The sequence below is a fragment of the Bufo gargarizans genome, chromosome 9, assembly GCF_014858855.1.
Source record: "Bufo gargarizans isolate SCDJY-AF-19 chromosome 9, ASM1485885v1, whole genome shotgun sequence".
NCBI classification, from domain to species: domain Eukaryota; kingdom Metazoa; phylum Chordata; class Amphibia; order Anura; family Bufonidae; genus Bufo; species Bufo gargarizans.
In genome coordinates this window covers 110992373-111007076 of record NC_058088.1, presented here as the reverse complement: position 1 = coordinate 111007076, position 14704 = coordinate 110992373, and the positions used below count along the sequence as shown (strand labels likewise).

General features: G+C 45.6%; 1 protein-coding gene across 1 annotated transcript in view; it reads right to left on the bottom strand.

Annotated features, from left to right (window-relative positions):
* The window catches only part of FGF16 (fibroblast growth factor 16), a 34905-nt gene extending 30396 nt beyond the window's left edge, over positions 1–4509 (bottom strand). The window contains exons 1-2 of the mRNA XM_044306674.1: positions 4420–4509; positions 3001–3531 (exon numbers count right to left, since the gene is read on the bottom strand). Coding sequence (XP_044162609.1) covers positions 3001–3274 — 274 coding nt within the window. The 5' untranslated portion in view covers positions 3275–3531; positions 4420–4509. The remainder of the gene's footprint in view (positions 1–3000; positions 3532–4419) is intronic.
* Positions 4510–14704: the final 10195 nt, after the last annotated feature.

Sequence of the window (14704 nt, the reverse complement as noted above, 5' to 3'; positions counted from 1 at the left end):
TGCCAGACCAGGTCCGCAAGGCATCGCAGGAAGGCGATACGAGAACAGACATCTAGACTAGAGGAAGGACACCTGTTTCCTCTTGGGTGGGTTGCAGATCATGGGAGCATGGGAGAGGGTCACTGTGAATTCTCTTCAATGAAGGCACACCTTAAACATAGGTTAACTGTTTCATCATGGTCACACTAGAACTATCAGGGCGACATGCCCTATGGGACCACTGCTATTACGCCCTTCAGAAATGCACATCCAAAGAAATGATAAGATAAAATATAATATTGCAGGTTATTGATAGGTTAATTGGCATCCTATGAAATGAACCCTAGTGTGCATGTACCTCAGAAAGGCCAAGTTGGGGACAACATCGGATGTTGATTATGAATTCTGAACATTGCACCTATCTAAGCAACAGGTCATAAGTAAATAGGGAATAGACCAAAATTAATTGTTTTCTTTAGGTGCAGTGAACAGAATTTTAGACAAAATCGTTCATTTCCTCTATCGAATTTATGACAGCTAATTAAGAGCAACCTACATGAATCACTGATTTCCCTGAGCGTCGATGGTGGAAGTATTTCTGCATCATATGCTATACAGGGGTGGTCAACCTGCGGCACTCCAGCTGTTGTGAAACTACAATTCCCAACATGCTCCATTTATTCCTCTGAGAGTTCTGAGAACAGAGCTAGTATGCATGCTGGGAGTTGTAGTTTCACAACAGTTGGAGTCAGGGGTGCACCTAGCCTTTCTGCTGCCTGAGGCGAAAACTGAAACAGCGGTTTTCACAGTAAGGAACCTAGAATTAGAAATTAGACTGGCCAAGTAGAAATCCTTAATCCCCTGCAGAATCAATGCAGAACAAAATCTATACAAATTCCACATCTCCACCAACTTCATTCACTCCAGGGTCACTTTTAGCGCCTTGCAGTGCAGGGTACTTGTGTCTAGTAGCACTTGTACTGATTTGGCTTCAAATGAGTAAGGAATATGGAGCAATAACCTGATCAACTTCCACAACAGGATGCTAGCATATCCTTATCATGCCAGATTATTCCTCCATACAAGAGCATGTCATGGTATTCCTATCGCTAAATGCAAGGATATTCTTCTATACTAGAAAATATCAATATATACCTCTAAGGCCCCTTTAACACGGGCGAGTATTCAGCGTGGGTAAAATGCGCGACGTGAACGCATTTCACCCGCACCTAATCCTGACCCATTCATTTCAATGGGGCTGTGTACATAAGCGTTGTTTTTCACGCAGCACTTGTGCGTTGCGTGAAAATCGCAGCAGGTTCTATATTCTGCAAAATCAACAGCTAACCTAACCCAACCTAACAAGCTAACCTAACAACACCTAACCCAAACCCGAATTTCAGTGAAGAAGTCCGGGTCTGGTTACCACATTCAGTTTTTTATCACACGTGTGCAAAACGCATTGCACTAGCGCGGAAAAAACTGAAAACGGAATGCAATCGCAGACAAAACTGACTGATATTGCGTGCCTACTCGCAATGCATCCGGACAAAATCTGTGAAAGAGGCCTAAACCAGAGCATGCCAGGAAATTCCTCTGTACCAGGACATTCCTCTGCACCATGATATACCTCTATAACAAGACATGCCATGATATTCATCTTTACCAGAATATGTCTGGATTAACCTCTAAACCAGAAGATACCAGGAAATTCCTCTGTATCAGACCATGCCAGTGTATTCCTCTATACCAGATTATTCCAGGATGTTCCTATATACCAGGACATACCATTATACGACTCTGAACTAGAACATGCCTGGATATTCCTCTGTACCAGAACATGCAAAGGTACCCTTCAATACCAGATTATGCAAGGATTAACCTCTAAACAAGAACATGCAAGGATATTGCTCTGTATCAGAACAATCCGGTATATCCCTCTATACTAGAACATGCCATATAGAAATGCCAGGATGTTCCTCTGTACCAGAACATCTTCAGATATTCTTCCATACCAGATTATGCTAGGATATTCCTATGTACCAGAACATGCCATTATACACCTCTAAACAAGAACATACCTTAATATTAATTTTTACTAGAATATGCCAAGATATTCCTGGAAACCAGAGCATGCCAGGACATTTCTCCATACATGAATATGTCAGCATATACCTGTAAACCAGAACAGGGCACTATATTCCTCTAAAGCAGAACGTGCCAGGATATTCCTCTGAACCAGAACATGCCAAGATATTCCTGGAAACCAGAGCATGCCAGGACTTTCCTCCATACCTGAATATGTCAGGATATACCTGTAAACCAGAACAGGGCACTATATTTCTCTGAAGCAGAACGTGCAAGGATATTCCTCTGAACCAGAACATGCCAAGATATTCCTGGAAACCAGAGCATGCCAGGACATTCCTCCATACCTGAATATTTCAGGATATACCTGTAAACCAGAACAGGGCACTATATTCCTCTAAAGCAGAACATGCCAGGATATTCTTCCGAACCAGAACATGCCAGGATATTCCTGGAAACCAAAGCATGCCAAAATATTCCTCTAAACCTGAGCATGCCAGTATGCTCCTCTGTACCAGAATATGCCCACAGTCCAGAAATTAAAATATAGTATACATGGGAATACTTTTTTTCAGAAGAGACAAAAAGATCCCTTACAAAATATATGTCACTTTTTATTATTTCACCTGACACATCAATATATCTCATATGGTCATAGTAATATGCTAAGTACAGTTATAAGTAACCTATGCTTAGTCCTTGCCCATCAACTGCTTATACTGTGTGGGTACATCACATTTATACAGCATGATCTATACATTTACAGTCTGTAGTTTTATTGATGTACAGGATTTATAATTGCAAAAAAACTAAAGTTCTAATGAAAATGCTTAACTCAAATCTGTTTCTTTAATGCATATTAAAAGCTATAATCTAATATTATTATTATGGAAAAGGGTCATCATATCTATAGAAACCTCATGGAAATCTTACCAAATCTGCTGTGGTCCTGTCTTGTGCCATGCACGGTACCATTAGGGAAGATCTCCAGGTGAAACCCAGTCCTGCAGTAGAGTTGCCTTCTCCTCACGATTCCCTTTAGGTGAGCATAATCAGTGGGAGAACCTCGTTGCAGTCTCCCTTCTATCTGACCCAGTCTTTCATTCAGAAACCCGGGAGAGTCAGCTAAAGGAACATTTCCAAGAGATGAAGAAAATCCATGCAAATCTATATCCAGAGATGCCAAAAAGCCACCAACTTCGGCCATTGCAGAAGATGACAGTGTTGGGCACAGTGTTGTCAACGCAAGTCCCTCAGACTTTACTAGGAAAAGCAAGAAATGAACTTTTATGGATCAATCAGATTAGAAATGTGCTGTTGATGTCCATCAACTTGTCAATGCCTTTTGGTTCCAGCAGCCCCTTTGTGTAGTTGTGTCCAGGAGTGACCTTGTTCCAGTGGGGAATTGAAGTCTTGTCCCTCTTCATTAATCTCCTCTTGCTTTTCATAGCTGGGTCTGTCTAGCTAAGAGATGAAATCTGCACTTTATATACATAACACACTCCCCTTAACATTGACTTACTGGATATTTAAATACAAGCCACACCTCATTATTATTCCCCCTGGCTAAAGTTTTTTTTCCCCTCTGATCCATTTAGTTCTTTTTGGAGAAAAAAATGTTGCACTCCCTCCTTTATTATAAGAAAGGAAAAATGTGCACATGGCAGTGAAGCAGAACAGTTTCTGGCAAAGTCCTTCATGAAATCATGAGTATGTGTGTGTATGTGACCTGAGTGCTGTACACAAATCAGCCTTCACTCACCCACTCCACATAGGTGTCTGCTCAGCCACCCCCAGCATCTGAGGAGCCCCACAACTGCATAGTGCAGGGCATGTCAGGGGGAAATGATACAGCATAGTTTATGGCTTGATATTTTACAAGCCACCAGAGAGAGGGAGAGGGGGATATACACTGCATATATACATATATACTGTATATGTGAGACAGCTTGAACTCTGTCCACCTTTTCATGTGGAGAACAGGTGCTTCCCCCCAGATCATTTGTGATCCTGTGGCTGGAACTGCAGCTGTCTGGGGAAACTCAAGAAAGAGTCTGAGGACAGAAGGAAAACTTGAGACAGATAATGTAGCTGACTGATCCCCAGTGATAAGCCCGTGGGGTGATGAAACTATTCTGACTCCACTTCAATAATGCACATGGTCATTAAAGTAGACCATTTACAGTTGGTCAATTCTGATCCCTATAGGTTATATGGCCAACATTCCCTAGAATCACTGCAGGGCACATCCAGGTGGCATGCTTGCAGTAAGTGTAGTATAGAAGATTAAATGCAATCCACAAACCCCACAGCATCACAAGAGCCTGCCTATATTACTAGCATTTATCTTACCAATGAGCGTGAAAAGTGAGGATGGGGCCACTAGGCGGCGCTGTTGTACATTAGCTGGCCGCTTCACCTGCAGACGTCTGTAGAGCTGAGCTGCCTGGCTGGAGAAGACTTGTCTTCCTTCCTCGCCGCTTTGGGGAACTGCTTGGGTCCTGCTGCAGTCAGGTGTCAGCCCCTATACAGACCTCACACCGAAGGGCAGGCACACTGGTCTCTAGGGAGGAGTCACAGAGCATTCCATAGAAACGTAATTTACATGCTGAACTTGCATTTCTACAGCCACATCCACCAGTAATGAAGGGGATTTGTATAACATAAGTCACATCTCCATCAGCTAATATCTGGTCAGGTATAGATGAAATAATAATCAGATGAATACCTTTCTGGGACCGGCAGCTCCAAAGTAGCAGGACTGCGTTTATACCTAGGACTTAAATTGTCTTATCATAATGAATGGTAATTACTGTGCATAAGAGAACATGATGTGAGCTGCTGGAGATTCACCACTATCACTAATACTACATTAGGGTAAATGTATAATGTTATATAGCGATCTCTAGAGAAGGCTCAGAAATCGAGATAGAATAGCTTTGTATTCTACAATGAGATTAGTAGACGTCCACTATAATATCTCCCGGCATGTTAATAGGACATATACATAGACGAGTCACATTATGACCAACTAATATCCAGAGAACCGCTGTGTGCAGCATGGACAGCAGTTAGGCGGGAGGTGACTCAATAAGTCCTGGTAGGTGGTCACAGGAATCTGGAGCCATGTTGACTGCAGTGCATACTATGGCTGCTGGAGGGTGCGTGGATCCATAGAGCGAAAACGATGATCCAGGTGGTGTCACTGACACTCAATTGGGTTCAAGTCTTGGGATTAAGGGGCCAGGGTAGTACTTGGAAGTATTGGTCATGCTTTTCCAACCAATGTCTTACAGTTATAACCGTGTGACATGTCGCAATGTCTTGCTGAAAGATACCATCCGCCCCAGGGAAGACAATGAGCATGTATGGATGTATGTGATCTGCAAGGATGGATTCATACTCAAATCAGTAGAGTGCTTTCCACATGGATGAGTGGGCCCAGAGAATGCCACTAAAACATTCCCCAGACCAGAACGCTGCCACCTCCAGCTTGTGTTCTTCCAGCAATGCTTGTAGGGTGTTTGTTCTTTGATGTTTCTCACCTGACACGCCAATGTCCCTCTGTTTGATGAAGCAGAAAACATGAATCATCGGAGAAGGCAACCCTTTCCCAATCAGCAGAGGTCCAATTCTGCTGATGCAATTAAGCCCAATATGCAGTAATGTTTACTGAGCTGTTTTAGACACAAGTCTGGTAGCCCCTAGTTCATTTTAGTGGTAAGCTGCTCCACTATAGCATGTTGGCCCACCCTCATGCATCTTCGTAGCCAGCATTCACCTCTCACATCTCTCACATCGATTACACATTTCCACGTTGCTTATTCACAATGGTGCCATTTGTCCACTCACCATTAGTGATGGCCTTGGGGTTCACCTGGCGGTTGGTTCGTGGTGAACTTTGAGTGTTCGCAATCCGCCGAACATGCGAACATATGGCAATGTTCGCGCGAGCTATCTTCTTTTGCATTGCGCCGAACTTTGACCCATGACATATCCATCAGGTGGGACAGGACAGCCAATTGAGACATTTCATCACATGGACACAGACCCACCCTATAACAGAAGCCAATCTGGCTCACATTTTACATTCTGTATTTTGCCAGTGTAGGGTGAGGTTGCTTTGTGGAGCAGGGACAGGCTGTTAGGGACACCAAACGCTAGCTAATAGGGCCACAAAAGTCCTTTTAAAGGGTTTCTACCACTTGGATTTGACATAATTAGGTGTCAGACACTAGCGCTCCGCTAGTGTCTGCTCTGCCAAACTATCCTGCTATAATAGATTTTGGGGCAGCCGTTTACCTAAAAAAAGAACTTTTATTAATATGCTAATGACCCTCTAGGTGCTATGGGGGCGTCATTAGCACCTAGAGGATCGGTCTACCTTCTCAAGATGCCGCCGCTCAGCGCCTCCCTCCAGCCCGCCCATCTGCTTCGGAATGCATCAAACGGACGACTTCACGCGCATGCGCCGTGCGCGGCTGTATTCGGCGCATGCGCAGTGAATGTCCGACCACTTCCCTGCTCAGACATCTCCACTGCGCCTGCGCCGATGACGTCATAGTGCTCCATCGGCGCAGGCGCAGTGGAGATGTCTGAGCAGGGGAAGCGGTCGGACATTCACTGCGCATGCGCCGAATACAGCCGCGCACGGCGCATGCGCGTGAAGTCGTCCGTTTGATGCATTCCGAAGCAGATGGGCGGGCTGGAGGGAGGCACTGAGCGGCGGCATCTTGAGAAGGTAGACCGATCCTCTAGGTGCTAATGACGCCCCCATAGCACCTAGAGGGTCATTAGCATATTAATAAAAGTTCTTTTTTTAGGTAAACGGCTGCCCCAAAATCTATTATAGCAGGATAGTTTGGCAGAGCAGACACTAGCGGAGCGCTAGTGTCTGACACCTAATTATGTCAAATCCAAGTGGTAGAAACCCTTTAAGGACTGGTATAGGTGTGCTATCAATAGGTATGATATACAGAGGGGTGTGATATACATTATAATATACTTTCTAACATAGAAAGTATATTATAGTGCATTTGTACTGTGCAGCAGCTGTGTGCGGTTCTGCTGCGATACCGCAGCTATATAAAGGGACAAACGATATTGGAACAACTAATTGCAATGGGTGTGATATACCAGTTGCCCCCAAAGAAACAGATTGAGGCAGGGGTGTGATATACCTATAATATACTTTCTATATAGTGCATTTGAACTTTGCAGCAGTTGTGTGCAGTTCTGCTGTGATACCGCAGCTATATAGAGGGACAAACGCTATTGGAAAAACTAATTGCAACGGGTGTGATATACCAGTTGCCCCCAAAAAAACAGATTGAGGCAGGGGTGTGATATATCTATAAAATATTTTTTATATAGTGCATTTGAACTGTGCAGCAGTTGTGTGTGGTTTTGCTGTGATACTGCAGCTATATAGAGGGACAAACACTATTGGAACAACTAATTGCAACGGGTGTGATATATTAGTTGCCCCCCCAAAAAATCTGATTGAAGAGGGGGGGCAACTTATAATATACTTTATATATAGTGCATTTGAACTGTGCAGCAGTTGTGTGTGGTTCTTTTGCGATACCGCAGCTATATAGATGGACAAACGCAATTGGAACAACTAATTGCAACAGGTGTGATATACCAGTTGCCCCCTAAAAAAACGGATTAAGGGGTGTGTTATACCTGCTTCCACAAAAGACTGATTAAGGGGTTAGATGTACCTGCTTCCACCAAATATTGATTGAGGCCTGCAATATACCTGCTTCCACAAATACTGCTCTTCTCTAGGGACTTAGGAACAGTGTCATTTTGAAAATGACAGGCAGTGAAAGAGGCAGGCCGTTCCGCAGGGATGGTAGGGGTCGGGCAGGTGCACCAGGCCGGAGCCTAAGTGGGAAGTTGGAGAAGGCGTGTGCGATTACTTCAAAGGTTGCACCAGAGTTGGTTGAGTGGCTCACTCACCCTTCTGCTTCTGCACCCTCCTCATCCTCTGTATCTGCACCCTCCTCACTCTTAGCTGTGTGCACCCCCAAATCCACAACCACCACCATAGCCCCTCCACACGAGTCAGAGGAATTATTTTCCCATCCATTTCCAGACCTTACTGATGCGCAGCCATTCTTGACATCGGATGAGGAAGAGGAGGTAGCAACAGCCGCCACCCAGCGGTCTGACGACAGTACCCATATCAGCCCAATGACTCATGAGGGAGGTCCCCGCTGTTGCCGCCTACTCCGAGATCTCAAATGTCAGTGGTGGGGAAGGTGAGGATGATGACGTGTCGATGGAAGTCACGTGGGTGCCCAAAAGAGAGGAAGAGGAGGGGAGTTCAGAGGGAGAGACGGAGCAGCAGAGAGGGAGGAGGAGAAGCAGGCACAGCTTGCAGGGCACAGGAGGCAAAAAGCAAACTACAAGTGTATCTGGAGCTAGCCATCCACCATGCACGGTCACTTCTGGCGCTTCCAGGACGCTGGCACATGGCTCCGCAGTGTGGGCTTTTTTTAACGTGTCAGCTGCTGACAATAGTGTTGCCCTCTGCAGCCTGTGCTGTCAACACATAAGTCGCAGTAAGCCCAACACTCACCTACATACGACCGCATTAAGAAGGCACCTGGCCTCCCATCACCAAGCCCAGTGGGAGCAACACCGTCAGAACCCACAAAGCCACACTCCCGGCGCTCCACCTCCTGCCTCTTCTTCTTCTCCTCTCTTCTCCCATTTGTCCTCCACTCCACCTTCCACCGTGCCATCGTCGCGTTCATCTGATATAAGGTAGGCTTCTGTGGCCCAAAAGTTCGAGTGTAAAAAGATGATGACGTCGGATAACCCTCTTGCCCAATGGCTGACCGCTGGCTTGTCGGAACTGCTAGCCCTCCAACTACTGCCATATAAACTGGTGGACTCGGAGGCCCTTAGAAAATTTGTGGCCATTGGCACCCTGCAATGGAAGGTCCCCGGAAGGAAATATTTTTCCCAGAAGGGCATCCCAGAGCTATATGGCCACGTTCAGCGGCAAGTGAATATATCTGTGGCACACAGTGTTGGTGCCAAGATACATCTGACTAGCAAACAAGGGCAGGGAAGGTACATAACTTTTACTGCCCAATGGGCGAACCTTTTGATTTGCGTCAAGTATGTCACTTGTGGCTCCCGTGTGGATTTCGTTTTACCACCACGGATTGCATGCAGGCCTTCCTCTTCTTCTCCTCCTCCTACTCCATCCTCCGTCTCCTCCTCGGCTGACTCCTCCTTTTCCACTGCTATCGCCTCTTTCGTTGTGACCCCCAAGCTCCCCAGAACCTATTTGAAGTCCCAGGTGAGACGTTGCCATGCTGTGCTGCGGATGTTGTGCCTGGAAGCCAAGAGCTTTTAGCTCTGCGGTTACAGGCTGATCAGTGGCTAACCCCGCTCAATTTTCCAGTTGGTAAAGTGGTGTGCGACAAAGGTGCCAATCTGCTGAGCGCGCTGAAACAGGGCAAAATGACAAGCCATTGAGGAGCAGGAGCATGAAGATGAGGAAGTTGCATGTAAATAAATTCCCAGGGGGGCTACTCCATCTGAGACAAGTCAGCAGGAGTCTGAAGAGGAGTCAGAGGAGGATGGTGGCTGGGGGGGGGGAGGAGGAGGAGCAAGAAGAGCAGGCTTTGAGGGAGACTTCAAACTTTTCGGGGATCCGTGGTGCTGCCCATGACTGGGGGGAGGAGACTGAGAATGACATTCTCCTGGGTGATAAGCAGGAGCCACCACTTCCAATTTAGTGCAAATGGGGGACTTCATGCTCCAGTGTCTGCAGAGGGACCCCCATATAAAAAGTATAAAGGGCAAGGTCAAGCACTGGGTGGCAATGTACAAACACAAAATGGTGGACATGTTACCAGCATCACAGAGAGCTGTCAGAATGCAGCATTTCCAGGCCTTGCTGCTAGAGATGCTGCATTCTGCTGTTGCGGGCGCTGGCAGAGGAATTTCCACACACAGCGAAACAGATGCGGGTACCAATCCTACCGCGCCTACAAGAAGAGGGCGGTTTGAAGATGTGTTAGTCACTACAGATATGAGATAATTCTTGTAGCCAACCCATCAACAGCCACCCTCCGGATCCAGCCTCTGGAAATGCTTATACCGACAGGTGTCCGACTACATCGGGTTAACAGCCGATCTGGACGCTCTGAGAAGAGAGGAACCCCTGGACTACTGGGTGTGCAGGCTTGACCTGTGGCCAGAGCTGGCACAATTTGCCATGGAACTCTTGGCTTGCCCTTCATCGAGTGTCCTGTCCGAAAGGACGTTCAGTGCAGAAGGGGGGATCATGACCGATAAGCGCACTAGGCTAGCTCACGACAGTGTGGACTACCTCACATTTATGATGAATGAGGCATGGATCTTGGAGGAATTCAACACCTGTGACGACCACGTATAATTGAATTTCCTCATGCCACCCCACACATATCCGCCAACACCCAGAACAAAGAATGGCCCTCGTATTATGTATTTACAGTGGCATAAAAGGCCTTTTCTGTCAAGTGAATGCCTAATTTTTGGGGCCTCTACTCCAGTGGCCTACAGTGCAATTTTTATCAAGTGACCGCCTAATGTATCTCCAGCCACAGAATCAGAAGTTCTTTTGTGTCAGGTGAATGCCTAACTTTTGGGGCCTATACTCCAGTGGCCTACAGTTCTAATTTTATCCAGTGACCGCATAATGTACCTCCAGCCACAGAATCACAAGTTCTTTTGTGTCAAGTGAATGCCAAATTTTTGGGGCCTGTACTCCAGTGGCCTTCAGTTCTATTTTTATCCAGTGACCGCCTAATGTACCTCCATCCACATCAGCCAAAGTTTTTTTCTGTCAGGTGAATGCCTAATTTTTTGGGCCCGTACTCCCGTGGCCTAAAATAACATTTTTCTAGGCTCCAGCAGAGCACATTTTTGAGAGTTTACCTTTAAGACGAATAAAAATGGCCCCTGATTAAAATACATATTTTTTGTGGGAATTTTTGCCAATGATCCCCCTCTGGTATATTACTGTCCATGTTGTGGGACTATTTGTGTACTTTTAGTAAGTGTTTGCTGGCTGCAAATATGAGGCTCACAGTACCGTAAAAAAATATAATTTTTATTGTGACATGATTAAAACATGTATAATATATATAGTAAGCCTTTAAAAAGTAAAAGAGGGTGACAGAAAGAGTGCCATCCTGGTGTTGCACACATGTCAACATTTTTTATAACAAGCGTTTCCAAATATAATGTAACTACCAAACATTTAAATATATACGGTAGTTAATTGTACATATGGGGGATATACAAGATGAGTCTCAGTAATGTTGGGTACATGGCTAAGGGACTAGGAACCACATGCATGTGCTACGGTACATAGACTGGAATAGGTTTGCAGTATATCCAATGCCAATATGAGCAAAAGACAGAGACTCACCTAATAATGTCAGTGTGCTGTACCAACCAGGATGGCAACAAGGATGGCTGCAAATATGACCTGAAGGTTTTTCAGGTTCACCTGCCATTAAAGTGAATGGGGCCCCTGCGAATGCGTGGTTCAAGAACATTTGACCTGGCTGATGCTCGTCCATCACTACTCCCCATACACTTTCAAGACAGCCTTACAAGAACAGTTCACAAATTGTGCATTTTCAGAAATACTGCCACCTTTGGCCCGAAAGACAATAATCATCCCTTTTTGCTACTTTGATAAATCGTCCCTTTTACCTGTGACAGCAGTGAGGGATATCTGTGCAGACAACCTAGCCACACCTTGTCTACCCACCACATGTCACTTACTTCATGAGCTACATGCTGCTGACTTCGAAAGTAAGAAGCAATCAGAATAATGGGACTAAAACATTGGTGGAGGACAGACCTGTGGAAAGGTGTAATTGTACTCCTGTGCATTAACAGAGAGCACAGCATTTAGGCTGCCGCTTGGTCTGCTTACATTAGGCCACTTTCTCACGGATGGTTTTAAGCCAGTAGTTTGCATGGTTGTTTGTATATATTGGAAATAGATTTTTTAAAGATTTGCACCTGTTCTAGATTTTGGACCTACTCCTGCTTTTGACTCACATATACTCATGCAAAATGATGTGTGAAATTGGCCTTAGGGTGTATGCACAGTGCAGTGTGGTTTATGCGTCTTTTCTGTGTGGATTCCCACACCAAATCCACACTAAAATCTGCATGTGTAACTTGTGTATTTCGAGGAAGATTTGCCCCAGATCTTAACCTTTGCAAAGGTTGAAATCTGATCTGTAAATCCGCAGCCGACCAATTGTTCAAAATCTGCTCTGCAGGTCAAATTCTATGCATAAAAACCCCCCACACCTCTGCTGCTTCAGGCCCTTGTGCTCGCCACTTTCTGGTCCCGATTAGACATGCAGGAAACATCAGTAAAGGCCCCTCAATCAGTCACTGGCTGAGGTGGGTCATTGCTACATACAGTGATTGGCTCAGCAAGGATCTTCAGGCTGTCTGCATTTGGTTTCTTGTGCTGCACCAAATTTATAAGATGGCACATGGGTATTATCATTTCGGCGCACTTGTAATGTATTTTTGCCTTTTTAAGTGATTGCATGCCTGGTCGTTACCTGTTGTACTTTAGAACTGGCTGCAACTTTTGTACGACATATACTAGTGTCTGACATCATAAATGCACTTTAAAAGCGATCTACCTTTTAAAACAGAATAATTTCTTACTCCGCTTCCTCAAAAACCTCAAAAATTTGCACCAGTTGTCCCGTGTGCCAAAACGTGACAATTTAATGCCCCAAAACTGGCGTAACAGTTTACATAAATGTCCCCTGTGTTTTTCGTCATCATATATTTCTTGTACGGAAGAAATACAACAGTTTCATGAAAATGTACATGCGAATGTTGAGTGACTCGATGTCTTGTGTGGCCGGGGACTGTCACACGACAGTTGGCATTGCAGCTGTCATGCGACAAAAGGTCTGTTTCCCCAGCCTTACTGGGCCAGTTACTAATTGCAATCCAGAATATATTAAATAAGATACTTAACTTACAGATACAGCCCAGTGGTCTTAGAGAATATGCTTTGAAAGTCAAGTTGACATGCATTTGGATCTATCATCAACACTAACAACTGTAAAGACATCACAATTGGGGGGGGGGGGGGATTGATGGTCTGTCTGGTGTCTCCCCATCCCCCACAAGCACAAATATAGTCCAGGCCTGTGAGAATGTATCACCTCTGTACCCTGCTGTGCTCACAGAGAAACAGTGTACCATAGGAAACTGAATACAATGCATTTTAATTCAGCAACCTATTGAGTTAAGTACGACCATGTAACCTGGTATTGAAGTTTCACAATATTCACTTGAGTAGAAATGAGCCACAATACCTGACCCAAGCCATGGATGAAAGCTGAGCAGAACTCTTTTTATTCTCCAACAACCCCTTTGTGTTTGCTAAAGTGAAGTAGAATATTTAGGAATGAGTAAATGTGTTCTTCAGAATGATTGACTTGAGAAATGAATATGTGTATATTGTATGGAGTGGAGACAGTGATCACGTCATGTTCATGTAAACCTAAACCCATGCGTCTACTGCAAGGGTCCAGCACGCAGTCAGACTTGCAATGCACTACACTTTTAATTTAAAAAACCTCAGATTGGCTACACAGGGTCTGCTAGGCCCGCCGCGCATGCTTCCCGCAGTGCCAACCAGCTACGAGAGTCCACTGCCTCATGTTGTCTGGCTTGCTGACTACTGATGCGCTACACATAACCCATCATCAAGGCCCGCCCCTCACACTTCCCGCCGTACCAGCCATCTTCAGACTCCACTACCTCATGGGCTGGACGGCTACTGTACCGCTAGTGTTCCTCGACTGCTGTTCTGCTGGCGCTGCTGACAGCATAGAGATGGGATTAATGACACAGGTGACAGGGATGGGAGTATTAGTGACACAAGTGACAATTAAGGCTATGGGAGTAGTAGTGGTACATGTAACAGCAGAGGGTAAGGAGTAGTAGGGGTATAGGGGACAGCAGGGGATGATGTGCTGGGGCAGTCAGATGGAAGGTTGATAGTGAGCTTGGGGAATGGGGGAAGCTTTGTGACTAAATTAGGGATGGGTTTATGATGGTGAGCCTGCATGTGACTACTGGGGGTTATGGGAGGACAATGTGGGGCAAGCTTCTGACAACTTTGGGGGGGTGTTGAGAATGTTGAGCCTGCATGTAACTGCTGTGGAAAATGGGGGGACTGTGTGGAGCAAACTTCTGAAACTTCTTTGGGGGTGTTGGAAGATAGCGAGCCTGCATATGATTGCTGGGGGATGGGAGCAAGCTTCTGACAACCTTTGGGGGAGGGGGGGGGGGTGAGAGGATGTTGAGCATGTATGTGACTGCTGGGAGTAATGGGAGGGGGGGTCAATGTGGCCAAGCTTCTGACAACTTTGGGGGGTGGGAGAATGGTGAGCCTGCTTGTAACTACTGGGGAAAATGAGGGGACAATGTGGAACAAGCTTCTGACAACTTTAGGGGGTGGGGAGGACAGTGAGCCTATATGTGACTGCCAGAGGGACCTAAAAGTCTCCTCATATGAACTAAAGCTGGATCGTCTTTGCAAAGAAAGTCAGGAACAAGGGTTGCA